We start from the raw sequence: 17,727 nt of genomic DNA on the forward strand, positions 1-17,727 counted from the left end.
TGAATTTCATTAAACAAAATCTTTAAGGGTTCAATCATTTCAGGCAACAACTTTTTATAATAAATTGCTGTTAATCCATCTGTTCCTGGAGCCTTGCCCAATTTCAACTGTTTAATAACTAAAGAAATTTCTTCTGATGTAATTGGGCAGTTCATCTCAAGTTGTTGTTCTTGTGAAAGTCTTGGAAAATGAGCTCCCTGTAAATACTTGTCTATATCTAAAGCTTGTATATTTTCTTTAGAATATAATTTTGAGTAAAAATCTAAAAAACTCCTCTTAATCAGATTTTGTTGGTAGACTTCTTTTCCTTTATATTCTATTTTGTCTATAGTACGTGATTTCTGTTTTTTCCTTAATTGATAAGCCAACCATCTACCAGGCTTATTAGCGTTACAAAAAGTATTGTGTTTGGCATAACGCAAATTAGTTGCTACTTGATCAGCCAATAGCATATTAAATTGTTCTTTCAATAGATGTATTGAGATCTTTAAATTATTATCCAATGGATTCAAAATGAACTTTTTCTCCTTAGTTTTAATCTCTTCCTCAATATCTAAACGTTTTTGCACTTGCTTACGCCTATAAGCATTATTCATATAAATCAAAACCCCTCTCATATAGGCTTTACTAGCATCCCAAACCATTTCCATCGAGGTACCTTTATGCATATTTGTAACAAAAAATTCTTTCATATGTTCTCTACATTTCTGCAAGAACAAGTCATTTGTAAATAAATTCTCATTCAGCCTCCAGGATCTCCTACTAGCGTCTTCAGCAAAGAACTCCAACCAAACAGGACTATGGTCAGACATTGTCCTAGGAAAAATCTTAACGTTCTTAACCGAAGAGGAAAGATCAGAAGTAATCAAAATGAAGTCAATCCTGGAGAAAGATTTATGTCTATCTGAAAAAAAAGTAAAATCTCTGTCTCTCATATTCTTTTCCCGCCATACATCTCTTAATTCCAGATCTTCCTTCAAATCAAAAAAAGCTTTAGGCAATTTTGAATTAAAAAAGTTTTTAGAAGATCCCTTCTTATCTTCAGATGGCACCAAAACCCCATTCCAGTCCCCCATCATAATAACAGATTTGTAATCCAGTTCAATTAGTCTCTGATGTAAAAATTTAAATTTTTTTGCTGTTGTTGATTTGGAGCATATAATAAGAAGAACTTTCTTTCCTTGTAATGTTAATTCAATACTAACATATCTCCCTTGTTTATCCGATTCAATCAATCTTGCCGAAAAGTCTTTTCTTAAGTAAATAACCACTCCAGCCTTCTTGTCCGGAGCAAAAGATGCAAAATGTGTTCCCAATCGGGAATTAATCAAATATTTTTGATCTTTTAATGCAATATGTGTCTCTTGTAAGCAAACAATGTCATTTTTATGTTGTTTCAGATAAAAAAAACTTTCTTTTCTGTGGTGAATTTAACCCATTAACATTCCATGTCAGGAACTTCACCATCTCTGGTGACCATGAGCCTTTGGAACATGGCCTGAAGATCAGCTGTTGCTCTTAGGACGTGCTCCTCCCACAGGCTCTGAAACGGCCGCATCTTGCGTAGCTGGACCAGTTACAGACTTTTGTTTTTGCTCTTTTTCCATACGCTTATATGCAGCTCTTGTCATCCTCTGTTCTTTTAGATCTTCCTTTAATGCCAAACTCTGCTCCATGGCCTCCGCCTTCTGCATCTCCTCAAGGGGCAATGACATTGCCCCTTCGCTCAATTGTTTATCATCTTGTCTTACTTCTGTTCTTTTAATTCGGGGAGATGGTGGTAAACCTGCTTTCAGGACCTTAGTGTAGAAATCTTTTGCTTTTAAGATTGTATCCAATCTGTATCTGGTCCCTGCATAATTTACCACAATTCCAATAGGTATATCCCATCTGAACTGGATTTGTCGCTTCTTAAGCTCATCAGACAAAAAGGCAAAGTCTTTCCTCTTTCTAAGAATTTTTGAAGGTATCTCCTTTAAAATCATAATATCTTGGCCTGCAATCTGAAATTTTTCCCGATAAAAAGCCTGGATAATAGAATTTCTGGTTGATCTCCTGGAAAAATAAATCACTACGTCTCTAGGTAGACTTTTTTGCCTAGCAATCCAGGAGTTAACCCTAAATGTCTTATCCATTTCCTTAAGTAGTTCTTCAGGTTCCCATTTCAAAACAGGAGCCACTACTTGCGCTATTTCCCATTCCAAATTTTCTTTAGGATTCTCTTTGAGGCCTCTGATACGCAAAGCAAACTCCATGTTCTTATATTCTGATATAGTAACCTCGTCTTCTGTTCTGTCAATCTTGGCCTCTGCTCTATCAATCTTCTGTTCAGCATCAATAATTTTATTTTCCAAATTCTCCACATACTCCATAACTGAGTCCACACGAACATCCAGGCGTTCTATATGTGCAGCCAAACCCTGGAGTGCTAGCACTATATCTTCCCTCATCTGGTTGTTTTGATTCTTTATTTCTTGTTGCAAAACTTGCGTTGACTGCATCACAACTTGCTGAACATCTGTCAGGGTAAATGCAGGAAGTGGGGGGGAGGGTGGTTGTACTGTAGGTTTCATCGAAGTCTGCCCTGCAGCTTGTGGTATAGGTGAGGAAATAACATTCTTAGAGAGCGGGGGCCCTCCCCCACGTCTCGCAGCCATCTCTTAGGTTTCGATTTCCTCTTTCACCCAGCAGAATCAAAGTTCAGGGGGGGAAAAAGGAAGAAAAGGAAGAAAAAATAACAATTCTCCCAAAGTTCTTAACCTTCAATAGGAAGAAAAGGGAACAGGCTTTCAAATACACAAAGTCCGATACTGGATAAAGTCAGTTGCAAATTGTATCTCTTGCTTTGTAGCAAAATATAACAATTTTCAAACAAAGTCACTTCACACAGGAGAGAAACATTCCAGCGCCATTTTTACTCCATTTCAAACTTGAAACTTGAAGAAGATAATGAAACTGAGTTAAAGTTGAAATCCAATTTGAAAATTCAGATCTTCCTGCTTTGCTCTGCCTGCTTTCCAAAGGAACAAAATACTCACAGTCCCCTCTAAGCAGCAGGTGCAGTTGTCGTGTCTTGTTCCACTCCTTTTGGAGCAAAGACGTCCTGAGAGCGGAGAAAGCCTGGGCTCCGAGGGGGCTCACCCTGTTTTCCCTCAAACTACTTGGGAGAATCGCAGGGGAGCTCTACCTCTACCCAGTCCAACTCGCCTCTCCCTCTTCTCCCGAGGGAGAAGCTCCGGCGCCGCGGGGCAGCTGATTTTCGCTGCCTCCGGGCGCTTTGACGCTTCCCAGGATCGGGCGGCTTCAGAACGCCGCCATTCGATGCGGCAGCGCTACCGGACGTCCCGAACCAGGAACTCTTTATAAAGTTTCAATCTGTAAAACAATACCAGGTCCTGTCTTATATTTCCACAACCAAACATGTCCTAGTAAAAATTCCTTTTGGACTAGAACTGACTCCAAGGGTTTTTGTTTTCCTAAGACGTGGATTGGGGTGGGTTCTGACAACTGAGATGAGAAGCAAAACGTTTCCAAAGGAAAACGAAAAACCCAGGGAAATCCAAGTTGATTTTTGGGAAAAGCACCCACAAGGCAACCTTGGCCTGGAGGATGGAGACTCCCCCATGGGCATTTTACTCATTTACAAATAAGATACTGAGGTGGTGGCTAATCAGGACTGCACAAGTTACACAACAGGAAGAGGTCAGCCTATTCCAGCAGTTCCAAGTCCAGGTTCTTTTCCAGAGAACAACAAACATTTTATAACCGCCCAGGAGCGGACAAGGCCAAACAAACACAAGCTGAAGATATAGCACAGCCTCATTAATTACTACTGTTTTCCACTCTTTACGGCTTGGGAGCAGAATCTCGCCCTTGTCTAGGTCAGGGCTTTTCAACCTTTTCACCCACTGTACCACTTTTAGGATATGGCAACATCCGAGTACCACCAGTCGCCTAGCAAGGTGTCAAAAACTTGCTGACCCCACCCCCCCAAAAGGAAAAAAGTGATGAAGTACAGGTAGTCCTCGACTTACAGCAGTTCCAGCTGATCGGCGCTTCTTCTGGGCTCAGCGCCGAGCTCCACCTGGAGCTTGGCGCTGATCCTGGCGCTTCCGCCCAGCCCTGCAGCTCCAACTGTCTCTCGCTCTGGCTTGTGCGGTGCTGCCACCAGTTCAGCTCATTCCCCTCCGCCACTACCACTTCTCTAGGATGACCGCGTACTACCTGCCAGGTGCCAATGTACCACAGGTGGTACCCGTACCACTGGTTGAAAAGCCCTGGACTAGGTGACGTCTAGATGCTTTTCTTAGAAAAAAAAAGCTAAATTCCAGCAGTCAGAACAGTCAGGCAGCCTTTGAATTAAGCTTGTGGGATGGCAGCTCGACTTACAAGCATTCATTTAGTGATCGTTCAAAGTTACAACCGCATGGCTGACTCCGGAATTCTGAGAGTTGAAGTCCACCAGTCCTAAAAGAGCCAAGGTTGCCTACCCCTGCTCCAGGGTCTCCACAGGTATTACCCAAATCTACTAGCCTGAGCCCAGTGCTAGGTAGCTGTGGCAAGGCCGCCCATGCAGTGGCAGTGCTCCAATTGGTTCCTGGCGCCCCAGCCTATCACCTGAGTCCCACACCTGGCTATGTGCAGGGCAGCAGCACCTCGGACAGCCACACAGATCCAGCTGCTCCAGGGTCACCTCTGGTGGCAGCAATAACAAAGGCGCAGCTCTAAATTTGTCGTGAGGAGCCACAGTCGCCCCAAGGCTTGCAGCTGCACAGGCCCAGGCCCCTTAGCTCGAGGCGACAGCGGGGCAGGAAGTCAAAAGGGCAGGTTGCTAGACCTGCGCGAGGACGGATGGCCTCTCGCCAGGGTGCTGTGAAAACGAGACAAACAAGGGAAGGCTAAACCACGCTGGAATCGTTCCAGAAGCACGGCGGCCAAGGCAGGCCGCACCCTCTGTGCATAGGTGGTCCTCGAGTTACAATGGTTCACTTAATGACCGTTTGAGGTCACAACAGCACTGAGACTTCTGACCATTTTTCAGACTTACGACCGTTGCAGCGTCCCCAGGGCCATGTGATTTGCATTCAGATGCTTGACAACTGACTCACACTTATGACGGTTGTGGTGTCCCAGGGGTCACGCGATCCCCTTTTGCGACCTTCTGAGCAGCAAAGTCAATGGGTAAGCCGGATTCACTTAACGACCGTGTTACTAATTTAAGAACTGCGGCGATCCACTTAACAAAAGTGGCAAGAAAAGGCGCAAAATGGGGCAAAGCTGGCAACAAATTTCTCACTTAGCAATGTAAATTTTGGGCTCCACTGTGGTCGTAAGTTGAGGACCTCCTGTACTTCGAGATTCAATCGTGGGGTCCTCAGTGCCCTCTGAGCTTGGCTGTTTTCTTGCAGACGTCTCATTGCCAAACTAGGCAACGTCACCAAGGCTGGTCAGGAGTGGAGTTAAAATGAGAGCAAAGCCCGTCTCCTAATAGTACTGAGGACGTTACCTAGTTTGGTAAGGAAACGTCTGCAACCAAACAACCAGGCTCAGAGAACACCAAGGACCGCACTGCTCTCCCCAGCCTCAGCCTCCCACTAGCACCCACCCCCACTGCCAAGGGCCCAGCAAAGTCAGGGGCCACAAAATGGAGCCTTCCTTGCAAGCCTCAACTCCACCTGCGCCCGATCAAACTGCAATCGAGTGCTTGCCATCATTAAGTTTGCAGGTGATACCACCGTAGTGGAGATGAAAGGGGTGTGTGTACAAAAACTATCCATATGGTGTTTAGAGGATAACTTGCCCCTGAACATCGGCAAGACGAAAGAGATGGTGCTAGACTTCCAGAGGAAGAGAGGGGAACCAGCCCCACTTTACAATGGGGGGGTGGGCCTGTGTGGAGAGTTTCCTCCTTTAAATTCCTAGGAGTCTACCTCTGTGAAGATCTTACCTGGAAAGTCAATACATCCCAGGTGGCCAGAAAGGCCCAACAGAGGCTTCAATTTCTCAGGGTCTTGCAGAAGAACAGGGTAGAACAATGGCTAATGACCCTCTTTTACCACTCTACTACAGAGACCGTCCTCTCGCACTGTATTGTGGTTTGGTATGCTGGCCTGACAGCCGCGGAAAGTATTAGAGAAGGTGGTGAGCACAGCACAAGATGTTGTCGGCTATCCCGACACCACTGGATGACCTCGCCAGGGCCCGCTGCCTTGGAAGAGGAAAATTCTTAGGGATGACTCACACCCTGGATCAGGGGTCTTCAAACTCGGCCCTTTTATGACTCATGGACTTCAACTCCCAGAATTCCTCAGCCAGCATGCCTGGCTGAGAAATTCTGGGAGTTGAAGTCCATGAGTCATAAAAGGGCCGAGTTTGAAGACCTCTGCCCTGGATGGTATCTCTTTACTCTCCCACCATTGGGTAGGAGATACAGGAGTATAGCCAGCCGTGCCAACAGGCTGAAGAACAGCTTTTATCCGTGGGTTGTTAGGCTCCTGAACAGGAAATAATTTTATAATTTTATGTATGACTGACTTGCGAGGTCGGTGTGTTGTGCAATTAGTTCACATGGTGTAATAAGATGGTGGGTTTGTTGTCACTGTGAGTTGGGGGGGCACAAAGGGAGGCTCAGCCAATCTCAATGTATACGTGGTTGTACTTTGACAATAAAGGTTCATTCATTATGCAATCCGTTGTTGTTACCTCGTCCAAACACCCATTTTTAATTCTTTGCTTGGTACCTGTGAGCCATTGGCGACTCCTGGCGACTGCCTGCACTGCAGTTTTCTTGGAAGTGGTTTGTTATTGCCTCCCTCCTAAGGCAGTGTGTGTGTGACCGGCCCAAAGTCACCCAGCCGGCTTTCATGCCTAAGGTGAGATCAGAACTCGCCACCTCCCAGTTTACAGCCTGATGCCTTAACTGCTATACCAGCCTCACTCTTTTACTACGTGACTGGCTGCCATTACTCTGGTAGGTGAATAATACTCTGCAGGAATTTTGGGGTTTCCTAAAGAAGTTGCTAATTGCAGAGCTCTGCGTTCTTCCTTTTTTTTCTTCAAGCAAGGGGCCCTCCCTCTCCTGCCAGCCTTAAAAAAGCATTTCAAAGCATCTCCTAAATCAGGGGTAGGCAACCTCGGCTCTTTTATGACTCGTGGACTTCAACTCCCAGAATTCCTCAGCCAGCAGGGGGAGGGCTGCTGTCACAGAGGACCCCAAAGCGGAGAAGGACGATGGAGCAGGGGTGTCCAGCCATTGGCAACTTTAAGATTTGTGGAGCTCCCCACCATGGGGAATTATGGGAGCTGAAGTCCACAGGTCTTAGAAGTCACCAAGGCTGGACACCAATGCTCAAGGCGATGTCCGAGTCAGAGCGAGTCCACTGCATGTTCCTCAGTCCCACCTGGGCAAGGGTCAGTGCCCAGCTAAGGCACACCCGCCAATCAAACCCTTTGCAGGATATACGGAAAGTACGAGAACGAGCTCAGGAACCCAGAAACGAGGTCTCAGGGTGGGTGGGAGGGAAGGTTGGCCGTCCCAGGTTTCTTTCCGTCTGGTTTGCCTACAACTCCTGCATTATTCTGCAGCACTGCAGAGGGCTAGGAGACAGGCAGTCCTCGACTTACGAGCACAACGGAGCTGCAGATTTACATAGCTGAGCCAGTTTTTCCCCCATTTTATGACTTTTCTTGCACCGGTTGTTAAGTAAATCCCTGCAGCGGTCAAGTTATAACAGGGTTCTTCAGAGAATCCGGCTTCCCCATTGACGGGGCTGACCGGAAAGTTGCCCAAGGGATCACATGGCCCTGGGACTCCAGGACCATCATAAATATGAGTCGGTCGCCAAGAGCCTGAATTTTTATCTTGCGGCCCTGGGGATGCCGCAACGGTCCTAAGTGTGAAAAATGGTCATAGCTCACTTTTGTTCAGTGGGGTTGTAACTTCAGACGGTCACTAAACGAGCTGTTCTGACGGCTTGTAAACAGGACCCTGCCAGCAGGGGGTTCTTCACGCCCAAGAAGACCCCTGTGGTATTTCTACCGCCCAGCTTCAGTACATGTGGCCCATCAACCAACACACACACACACACACACACACACACAGGACCCCAAATCCTCTACTTCTCTGCCTTCTTCACCTCCAGAGGGCGGGGGCCGCTTTGGACGACTGCAGGAAACCTGCCTGAGCAACTGGAAGAAAACATTAGAAATGCGAACAGGAAACCTCAGCCACAAACAGCAGCAGCCTCTTATCCCCTCTGGTTTATCGGCAGCTAGTCCTCGATTTACAACCATTTCGTTTAGCGACTGAAGTTACAAGGGCACTGGAAGAATATTTATATTTATATATTTATTAAATTTTTATACCGAGTCATGACGAGTTATGACCCCTGGGTCCTGTGATCAGAGTCAGGGACGCTTGGTGACCTGCCGCAGCCTCAGGCGATCCCCCTTTTGCGACCTGCTGACCAGCGAAGTCAACGGGGGGGGGGGGGGCGGATGGAGCCGGCCGCCAACTTCACAGCTGCGGCGACTGGCTTGGAGAAGGGGGCGAAACCCACTTAGCCACAGGGATTTTGGGGCTCCGCTGCGGTCTTAAGACGAGGACCAACTTTATTTTCATCTGTCTATATGGTTTTTCAACTCCTCTGCCCCTCCCCCCCCCGCCTCTGGGCCGGGCTGCTTGCCGTGCCAGCTTGGGCGGGGGGGGGGGAGGAAGGGGGGGCTCCAACTGCAGGTCAGGCCCCCCGACCCCCCCCGAAAAGACCATCCTCCCCCCCCGGAGGGAAGATCGCCCGCCCCCCTCGCCCCCCTCCCTCTCCCCAGAGGCCCAGCGGGAGTCCCGGGGGCGGGGAGGGGGGGTTACGCAATCCCAGCCTCGCCCTCGCGGCCTCCCCGCCTCCATCGCGGCCCAGGGGCCCGGGGGGGGGCCGCTCCGGGACCCTCCGTCCTCGGCCCCTCCCCCCGCCGCCCCCCGCCCCGCGCCAGCCCGGCTCACCTCACTCGGGGAAAATGGAGGCCTCGGCGCTGCCTCAGCCGCCGCGGCGACGACGACCACGACGACGACGATGACGCAGGGGGCGGGGCGGGGCGACGAGAGGAAGCGGCGCGGGGCGACTTCCGGGCCGTGGCGCCAACTTCCGCGGCGGCCAGCGGGGCGCTCTGCTCTGCGTAGAGCTCCCTCTCTGTGGTCAGAGGAGGGCGGGGGAGGGGAGAAAAAAAAAACGTTGTGCCGGAAGTTCCTGGGCCGCTCTGCGCGCCGCCGCCTCTATCGCTTCTTTCCTGTCAGAGTCGACCGGCGGCGGAGAATGACGCGGGCGGCGGCGGCGGCGGCGGCGGCGGCGCTGCTTCTGCTGGTTCTGGGCCCGGGCGAGGCGGGCGAGGCCGGCGCGGTGACCTGCGGCTCGGTGGTGAAGCTGCTCAACCCGCGCCACGGGGTCCGCCTGCATTCGCACGACGTCCGATACGGGTCCGGTACGACCCGGGTTCCTCGCTTAGCCGTGGGGGGGTGGGGGGGAGGGTGTGAGAGGGGAGGCGCGCGCTCTGCGCATGCTCAGCGGCGCTCCCGTCCCTAGGGGAAGCGGCTGGTGGGACACCCCCACCCGGGAAGACCGCCCCTCTCTCCGGACCCAGACCCCTTATTTGGGGCAGGAGGAGGGGGGTCTTCTCGCCCGGAAAGAGTCGTGTAGTCCTCATCTAACGACCAGAACTAGGATCTGAATGACCGCCGCTAAGCAAGCTGTTCGGTATGGGGTCTAACCAGCAGCTCTGCCCATAGCCCAGGTGGTGTTGTGCCCGTAACCGGAGATTTAGATGAACGGATTGGGTAAGAGCGTACCTGGCAAGGTATATAAGCGGTGCAGGTAAACCCCTTTCTTCAGTACAGTGCTAAGCGCAATAAAGAGCTGTTTGCTGTACTCATCCGTCTGGAGTCTCCATGCGGTCCTGAACCCACTACACGATAGCGGCGACGGTGGGATCCTGCTTTGTTCAGAGCTGAAATCACAAGCTGAAGTCACTTGGAACGGTGGAAAGAGGTATCTTTCCCCAAAAAATCCTTCCATCGAAGCAGTATCCACAGGACTGGACACAGCATGGCTAAGCTCGGTCAGATCCGCGAATTCGATGTCCGCTGCGCCGAACGTTGGGAGTCGCCTTTGGGCCAAGTCGAAGGATACCTGCTGGTCAATCCGATCACCGAAGACCGCTTGAAAGTGGCGGCTCTGCTGTGCATCAGCGGGCCTGCCATTTACGATATAGCTGTCGGGTTGTGCTCACCGACAGCTATTGGAACCGTTTCCTACGGTGACCTCAAGGACAAACTAAATGGGCATTTCATGCCACGGGGGTCCGAAATGTCCTGGCGGTTCCAGTTCGTCCAGCGGATCCAGCTACCAGGCTGCCCGTCTCTGTAAGTTTCCCGACTTAGAAGACAGGCTGCGCAACCGGATCATTTTCGGTCTAAGCGATCAGCGGCTGCGACAGAAATTGCTCGCGAAGCCTACCATGAGCCTGAAAGAGGTTCTGGACGAGGCATTGGCCTACGAGATGGCCAGCGGCTCGGGCCAGACCACTCACAGACCCAGCAGCGGCTCTGGAGGATCAGTCTACCATGAGAGTGCTGCGTACGGCGGAGCAGACGAAGACGAAGCAGCTGAATTTGACGCGGTACACCAGAGGCCGGATCATCGACCAATACAACAGCGTGCAGACCAGGGGGGTCATCAGCGGCCAACCGAATCGCGAAGATACACCAGAGGGGCCGGCGCCGAAACTACCTCCGGAGGCGGAGCGACCATTCCCAAGTTTGCCGGTTGTGGAGGAAACCATGCGAGGGTGGCCTGCAGATTCCACTCGGCAAAGTGCCGGGTCTGCGGAAAAACAGGCCATATCGCAGTGGTCTGTCAGAGCCGTTCCCAGGACAAGGATGCGTCACCGAAAGGTACCGGAAAACCCCAAGTCACCACCTCCAATTCATTCGTGAGTCTGAGAGCCATATCCCACACTGGGGTCCATCGGCTGCTCGCCCCAAAAATTAAGTTAGAGGTTCACTTACAAGGCGTGCCTTGCAAGATGGAGCTTGACTCCGGGTCCGCTGTCTCTATAATTTCTTACAAGACGTTTAAACTAGTGTGCGGCCGGAGCAAACAGTGGGCACAATTAAGGCCTACCAGTCTAAAATTAACTGATTTTCAAAATGCACCCATTATTTATTTTATTTTATTTATTTTTAATTCCATTTATATCCCGCCCTTCTCTGAAGACTCAGGGCGGCTTACAAGCTTAGTAGTAGCTAAGCTTAATTAAGCTTAATTAATTAATTAATTAAGGGGTTTACCTGTACCCCTTATATATCTTGCCAGGTACGCTCTTACCCAATCCGTTCATCTAAATCTCCCGCCGAATGCTAACCAGCCAATCCGGTTACGGTACAGCACCACCTGGGGTATTTGCAGAGCTGCTGCTTAGACCCCATACATAACACCCCTTCCCCCTTAAAAGAACAAACAACATATTTCATACAAAACATCACGCGTAGTATTTTCCTATGGCTGCAGAATCCCCAGGGTCACATGATCAAAATTGAGACTCTTGGCAACTGACTCACATTTATGATGGGCGGTTGCAGTATCGCGGTGCCAAGTGATCCCTTTTCTGTTCTTCTGGCCAGCAAAGTCAATGGAGAAGCCAGATTCATTTACCAACCCTGCTTCCTTCCTTGGGATCACCTGATGGTGCCCTTTCCTAGCCTGGTCTCGCTGTCCTCCACAAACGGCCACCAGCAACTCAGGGCAGCAGCAGGGGGGATTTGAGGGCTTCCCCCCTCTTCAAAGATTCTTGGGTGCGTCTAGCGGTGAGTGGGAGATCATTATGGTGAACCAACACCACACCAGAACTGGCGCTGTAGAAAATCCCGCCAAATGTGAAGATGCCAAAGGAGTCCGGCTACTGAAGTCCATGGAGCCTGGTTCGACCATCAGTTCAGACGTCTACTGTGAAACGTTAGGGAAACTCAGATGAGCCATCCGTAACGAGCGTCGGGGCCTGCTGACTTCTTGGTGTTGGTTCATGATAATGCTCGCCCGCACACTGCTAGACGCACCCAAGAACTTGTGAAGCAGTTCCATTGGGATGTTTTTGATCACTCCAATAGCCCAGATTTGACACCGAGCAACTGCGACTAAGAAATTTCAAACCTTGTAAGACATTATGACAAGGGCCTCCATTTGAATGGTGATTATGTTGAAAAGTCATGTAATGTTGAACAAAGAGAGAAGCAACCTAGAATTAAGGAGAAACTTCCTGGCAGTGAGGACAATTAACCAGTGGAACTACCTGCCTCCAGAAATCATGAGCACGCCATCACTTGAGATTTTTAAGAAGAGACTGAACAGTTGCCTGTCTGAGATGGTATAGGTTCTCCTGCTTGAGCAGGGGGCTGGACTAGAAGACCTCCAAGGTCCCTTCCAGCTCCTATTCTATTCTATATTCCTATTCTGTTCTGTTCTATTCTCTTCTCTATTCTATTCTGTATTCTGTTCTGTTCTGATGTGTATAATAAAAGTTCTGTATCTGCGAGTGTCTGTCATTGATAACCAAGCGGAGGTTTATCTCCGAATTGCCCTCGTATCAATCACTGTCCTTGGAGTGTTTCGCAGGGTAAACAATCAGGATGGAGGCTGAACTGAGCTGGGAGGGGGTTCGAAGTCACCTGCTTCGTGTGCTTCTCTGTTCGACCAGGCAGTGGGCAGCAGTCGGTGACCGGAGTCACAAGTGTGGACGACAGCAACAGTTATTGGCGAGTCCGGGGCAAGTCGTCCAGCGTTTGCGAAAGAGGCATCCCGGTAAAATGTGGGCAGACAATCCGCTTGACCCACATCAACACAGGCCGCAACCTGCACAGCCACCATTTCACGTCTCCCCTTTCGGGCAACCAGGTGAGGCGACCAGGTTACCGTGAATGGCTGGCAAGGGGGGGGGGCTTCAGCCCTTGTGGAGCTGGCAATTCATTTTTTTTAAAATTCGGAGTTGCCTAGCAGAGTGAGGCGGCCGTTGGATTAACTTGGGGGTGGGGAACTATGGCCCTGTGGACTTCAATTCCCAGAATTCATGGCTGGCTCAAGAATTCGGGTGGGTGGGTTGAAGTCCACAAGTCATAAAGGGGCTGTAGTTCCCCACCTCTGTATTAAATGAACGAGTGAAGAAGGAAGGAAGGAAGGAAGGAAGGGGAAGGCGAAGGAAGTTGGGCTTTCATATCCAGGTCTCTTGCTTCTACAAGCCCATGCTTGGTTCTGTGTCTTTGCATGTAGGAAGCTCCTCTTTTAGGGTAAAGACCCCCATCGGCCTGGCTCCTGTCCAGGTCTCTGGCAGGGGTCCTTGCCGCCCCAAGCTGACCTGACGAAGAGGGCTGGCTTCCCCTGTTGAATTTTTTCAGCCTAGGATTTCCAACTCAGTAGAAGTAACTCCATCTCTGCTGCAGCAAAGGGTAAGGGAGTTGCAAGGACCCACCTCTGCTAACCACCCAAGAAAGCAGAACTCTTGAAACAGGCATCGTCTCAAAAGGAAACTTTTATTAGGGGTCAGCGACAGTAGGGAAGTCAAGGCGAGATCTGGGGAAAATCCCGCTTGAACGGTATAGTTAAACCAGCAATCCTCCTCCTCCTCCCACCAAAGTCACAGTGTCCATTTGAAATCCAGCCAATCCACAGGGGACACGATGCTTGGGTAAGTGGCACGGTTGGTTGGCGCGCATCTCAAGGTCTTCCCCACTTTCGTTTCTCCCTAATAAGTGGAGAGAGGCGGGAGTGGAGAAGCAGAAAGCGAAAGCTATCCCAAGGGAAAGCAAATCCCCCACCACCACCAGCAGAATGGCAGGCCCCAAACAAGAGCAGATATGCAGGGAAAACAAAATAAGGATTTCGGGACCAGACAGGAGTCTTACTTACAGATGTTTGGGGAAATCTTCTGCTTCTGGAGTGTATTTCATAGAAAAGTAGGGCTGGAAGGTGACTTTGGAGATCTTCTAGTCCAGGGGTAGGCAACCTCGGCTCTTTTATGACTCATGGACTTCAACTCCCAGAATTCCTGAGTCAGCCTACCCCTGTTCTAGTCTAACCCACTTACCCGAGGCAGGAGTCCTTATAACCATTCTGGACAATTAGCTCTCCAATCTCTTCAAAACCTCCAGTGATGGAGCACTTACAACTTCAAGAGGCAAGTAGTTCCATCGCTTAATAGTTCTGACTGTCAGGAAATTCCTCTTTAGTTCCAGGTTGATCTTCCTTCCTTCCTTCCTTCCTTCCTTCCTTCCTTCCTTCCTTCCTTCCTTCCTTCCTTCCTTCCTTCCTTCCTTCTTCCCTCCCTTTTCCTCTGCTCTGTGCAGGATCCTCCTACCATCCCTGGAGGGAAGCAGTTCCATTGGTTCACTGCCCTCCCTGTCAGGAAATTCCTCCTTAGTCCCACCCTCAGGGCCTTCGGAGGATGTTCCTCATTACACACTCGTCCCGCCACCCTTGTATTCACCGAACGCACACAGCCGCCCCCTTTACCATACGGCGTCATTCCCATTACGCCCCCCCTCCCTCCCTTTGCACAGTGTTTGAAGCGTCCCTCCCCGCTCTCCGTTCCAGGAGGTCAGCGCGTTCGGGGAGGACGGTGAGGGTGACTTCCTGGACGACTGGACAGTCCTGTGCGACAGCGAATATTGGGAAAGGAAGAGCGAGGTGCGCTTCAGGCACGCGTCCACCGAGGTGCTTCTCTCGGTCACCGGGGAGCAGTACGGACGGCCCATCCACGGGCAGAGGGAAGTTCACGGCCTGACTTACTCCGGCCAGGACAGCTACTGGAAAGCCATGGAGGGTATCTTCGTGAAGCCTGCGGAATTGCTGAAGGCCGACCTCTTCCACGCAGAACTATGACCTTAAAGGAGCTCTCTCAACGCCCGCAGCTGCAGGCCATCGAGTCTGTAGAGTTTTCCAGGCTGTGGTTTGATGACCCAGACCAGGGGTAGGCAAGCTTGGCTCTTTTATGACTGGTGGACTTCAACTCCCAGAATTCCTGAGCCAGCCATGCTGAGGAGAAAGGGAGAGGTTGCCATGCTGAGCCATGCTGGCTCAGGAATCCTGAGAGTTGAAGTCCACCGGTCATAAAAGAGCCAAGATTGCCTACCCCTGACCCAGACAGACCTGGGAGTGGCAGGCACTGCTCGGCTGCCAAGACGGGGCTTTTTCCCACCAGCTACAAAGGACAGTAGCGTTTCTGCCCCGGTTCTCTGCCCGCGGCCCACTGCGGGCCTTCAGACCTGGGGGGGGGCCCTCTGGGAATCCGCCGTAAATAAACATTGTATATCAAAATACCTGTTGCAAGTAGTCGGGTGTTTCTTCGCTGGATGCTCACAATAGCTCGAAGTTACATTGGCTCTGAACAAATGACTTGTGACCGTTTTTCACACAACCATTGCAATGTCCCCACTCACACGATCTGAATTCAGACACTTGGCAGCTGAGTCATATTTATGACGGTCGTGTGACCTTTTGTGACCTTCTGAACAATGGCAGCGATTCAATTAACTGTGGCAAGAAAGGTGGTAAAACAGGGCAAAACTCACGACTGTCTCACTTAGGAAAAGGGATTTGGGGCTCAGTTGTGGTCGTAGGTTGAGGACTGCCTGAACCCTCTGCCTATCCCAGGTCCTTGGGAAGGTTAGGTGGACAAAAGGGCCAGATCTCAACACCTGGCTGATTGGGCGGCCAACCGTCCCAGTAAGTTCTTTGGGAAAGGGGCTGCTGGTCACGTTTAACAGGAGATGGGCAGCAAATAAATTTCGTGTCAGAATCCATTTATATCATATTCATAAATGGAATGTTTCAAACATTATTCCATGGATTCTGCCATCTCCCGAAGAGAAGAGAATGGATGTGTATTGAACCGGTATTAGGCATTTCAAAGGAAAGGAGAAGCCTTTTGAACTGGGGAAACAAAAGGGGGGGCTAGCATCTGGCTTGTGTCATGGAAGACAGCAATAAACATGAAGGGTCCTAAGTTCCTTTTTCCCACGAGATAGATGATACGAGAGAAAAGATGGGGGACTGACCAAATGGGGTTAAGGGGGGTTAAAACGGGAACTCTTTATAAGGGTTTACTTCGTGGAATAATATTAAGTCCTGTCCCTACAACCAAGCATGTCATAGTAAAGATTCTTTTTGGAATAGATTTGACTCCAAGAATTTTGTCTTCCTAAGACGTGGTTTGGGGTGGGTCCTGACATTTCATCATAAATAAAAATAGAGATGGATGGATAGATACACAGATGGGTGGGTGGATGAGAGATGGATATATACATACGATGGATAGAAATTAGATACATACATGCATACATACATAGACATGCAGAGATATATAGAGAGAAAATGGATGGATAGAAATGCCTAGATGATGGGTGGATAGATAGAAATAAATTAGAATAGAATAGAATTGGACTTTGGAGCTCTTCCGGTCCAGCCCCCTGCTCAAGCAGGAAACCCTAGACCAGGGGTAGGCAACCTCGGCTCTTTTATGACTCATGGACTTCAACTCCCAGAATTCCCGAGTCAGTATGCTGATTCAGGAATTCTGGGAGTTGAAGTCCATGAGTCATAAAAGAGCCGAGGTTGCCTACCCCTGGCCTAGATGATGGGTGGATAGATAGAAATAAATTAGAATAGAATAGAATTGGACTTTGGAGCTCTTCCGGTCCAGCCCCCTGCTCAAGCAGGAAACCCTACCATATAAGACACAGAGTCACGTGGCTCTTCTTTCTCAACCTGGGGCCCCTGAATGTGCACGGACTTCAACTCCCAGAACGCCCCAGCCAACCACGTGACGCTCCTAAGGAGCCTGCCCGCGTTACCAGACGCCGTCTTTGAAGGCGGCTCCTTTTGCGCGCAGTCCAAGCGGGGGACTCGCTTTCCCAGCAGGCTCTAGGCGAGTTTTCGCCGCGCACGCGCAGTACGGACCCCATGCAAACCTGCCTCTCTCTAAGGCGGGGAGCGACAACCCAGCGGCCGCCGGGAACCTTGTTGGTGGGCGGGGACAAAATGCCCGCCCCGCCCCCCGCCTTTGCCCCCTAGAGGGCCTTCCCCGCGGCGCCAGGCTGTAGGGGCGGGGCCTTCCAGGCAGGTCGCGGCTTCCTCGCCCCGCCCCTCCCTTGCGCCCGCCTATGGCTGCGCCGAACGGCCGCCCGCTCCGCCTCCTCCGCCTCCTCCTCCTCCTCCTCCGCGCGCGCTCCCGCTGGCCCCGCCCCAGGCGCCGCCGGTGACGGGCGGTTGGAGCGCGCCCCCTCGCGCCCCCCCCTCCCCATGGCGGTCCCTGTGCTGGGCGCCCTCCTGCTGGTGCTGCTGGTGCTGCTGGGCGGCCTCTGCCTGGGCAGGTAGGCCCCCCCCGCCCTCCCCGCCGCCCCTCCCCGCCCCTGTCGGACGAGCTGGGGGGGGCGGTGGGGAGGAGGGGGCCTCTGAGGGCGTGCAGAGGGTGGGGGCGCCTGGGCGCTGGGCTGGCTCCAGCCGGGGAAGGAGGGGGGCTGCTGGGGGGGGGCAGGAGGGGGGGTGGGGAAAGGTGCCTCTCGGGGAGGGGCAGGGGTCTCCACCCTGGGCCGCTTTCAAGACCTAGGGACTTCAGCTCCCAGAATCCCCCAGCCAGCGTAATTAAAACCAGGAAGCAGGGCTGGCTGGGGGATTCTGGGAGCTGAAGGCCCCA

General features: G+C 51.1%; 3 protein-coding genes across 4 annotated transcripts in view; 2 read left to right on the plus strand and 1 right to left on the minus strand.

Annotated features, from left to right (window-relative positions):
* Positions 1-9,084, minus strand: part of SUPT6H (SPT6 homolog, histone chaperone and transcription elongation factor) — a 54,039-nt gene extending 44,955 nt beyond the window's left edge. Inside the window, exon 1 of the mRNA XM_081338650.1 lies at positions 8,996-9,084. The gene's annotated coding sequence lies outside the window, so the exon portion shown is untranslated. The remainder of the gene's footprint in view (positions 1-8,995) is intronic.
* Positions 9,085-9,284: 200 nt separating this feature from the next.
* Positions 9,285-15,362, plus strand: SDF2 (stromal cell derived factor 2). Its single transcript, XM_081312769.1, has 3 exons — positions 9,285-9,471; positions 12,739-12,935; positions 14,628-15,362. Exons 1-3 carry the CDS (start codon positions 9,306-9,308, stop codon positions 14,913-14,915), a joined length of 651 nt encoding a protein of 216 aa, XP_081168895.1. The 5' UTR covers positions 9,285-9,305; the 3' UTR covers positions 14,916-15,362.
* Positions 15,363-17,263: 1,901 nt separating this feature from the next.
* BLTP2 (bridge-like lipid transfer protein family member 2) overlaps positions 17,264-17,727 on the plus strand; it is a 59,439-nt gene continuing 58,975 nt past the window's right edge. For both annotated transcript variants that reach the window (XM_081314201.1, XM_081314202.1), the window contains exon 1: positions 17,264-17,404. In XM_081314201.1, coding sequence (XP_081170327.1) covers positions 17,334-17,404 — 71 coding nt within the window. In that variant the 5' untranslated portion in view covers positions 17,264-17,333. The remainder of the gene's footprint in view (positions 17,405-17,727) is intronic.

This window comes from Vipera berus (genome assembly GCF_964194415.1).
Source record: "Vipera berus genome assembly, chromosome: 1".
In the NCBI taxonomy this organism is placed as follows: Eukaryota; Metazoa; Chordata; class Lepidosauria; order Squamata; family Viperidae; genus Vipera; species Vipera berus.

Coding starts and splice junctions, on each gene's coding strand:
- SDF2 (XM_081312769.1), top strand. CDS start 9,306: ATGACGCGGGCGGCGGCGGCGGCGGCGGCGGCGGCGCTGCTTCTGCTG. Junction 9,472..12,738: donor CGACGTCCGATACGGGTCCG/GTACGACCCGGG, acceptor CTGTTCGACCAG/GCAGTGGGCAGCAGTCGGTG. Junction 12,936..14,627: donor CTCCCCTTTCGGGCAACCAG/GTGAGGCGACCA, acceptor TCTCCGTTCCAG/GAGGTCAGCGCGTTCGGGGA.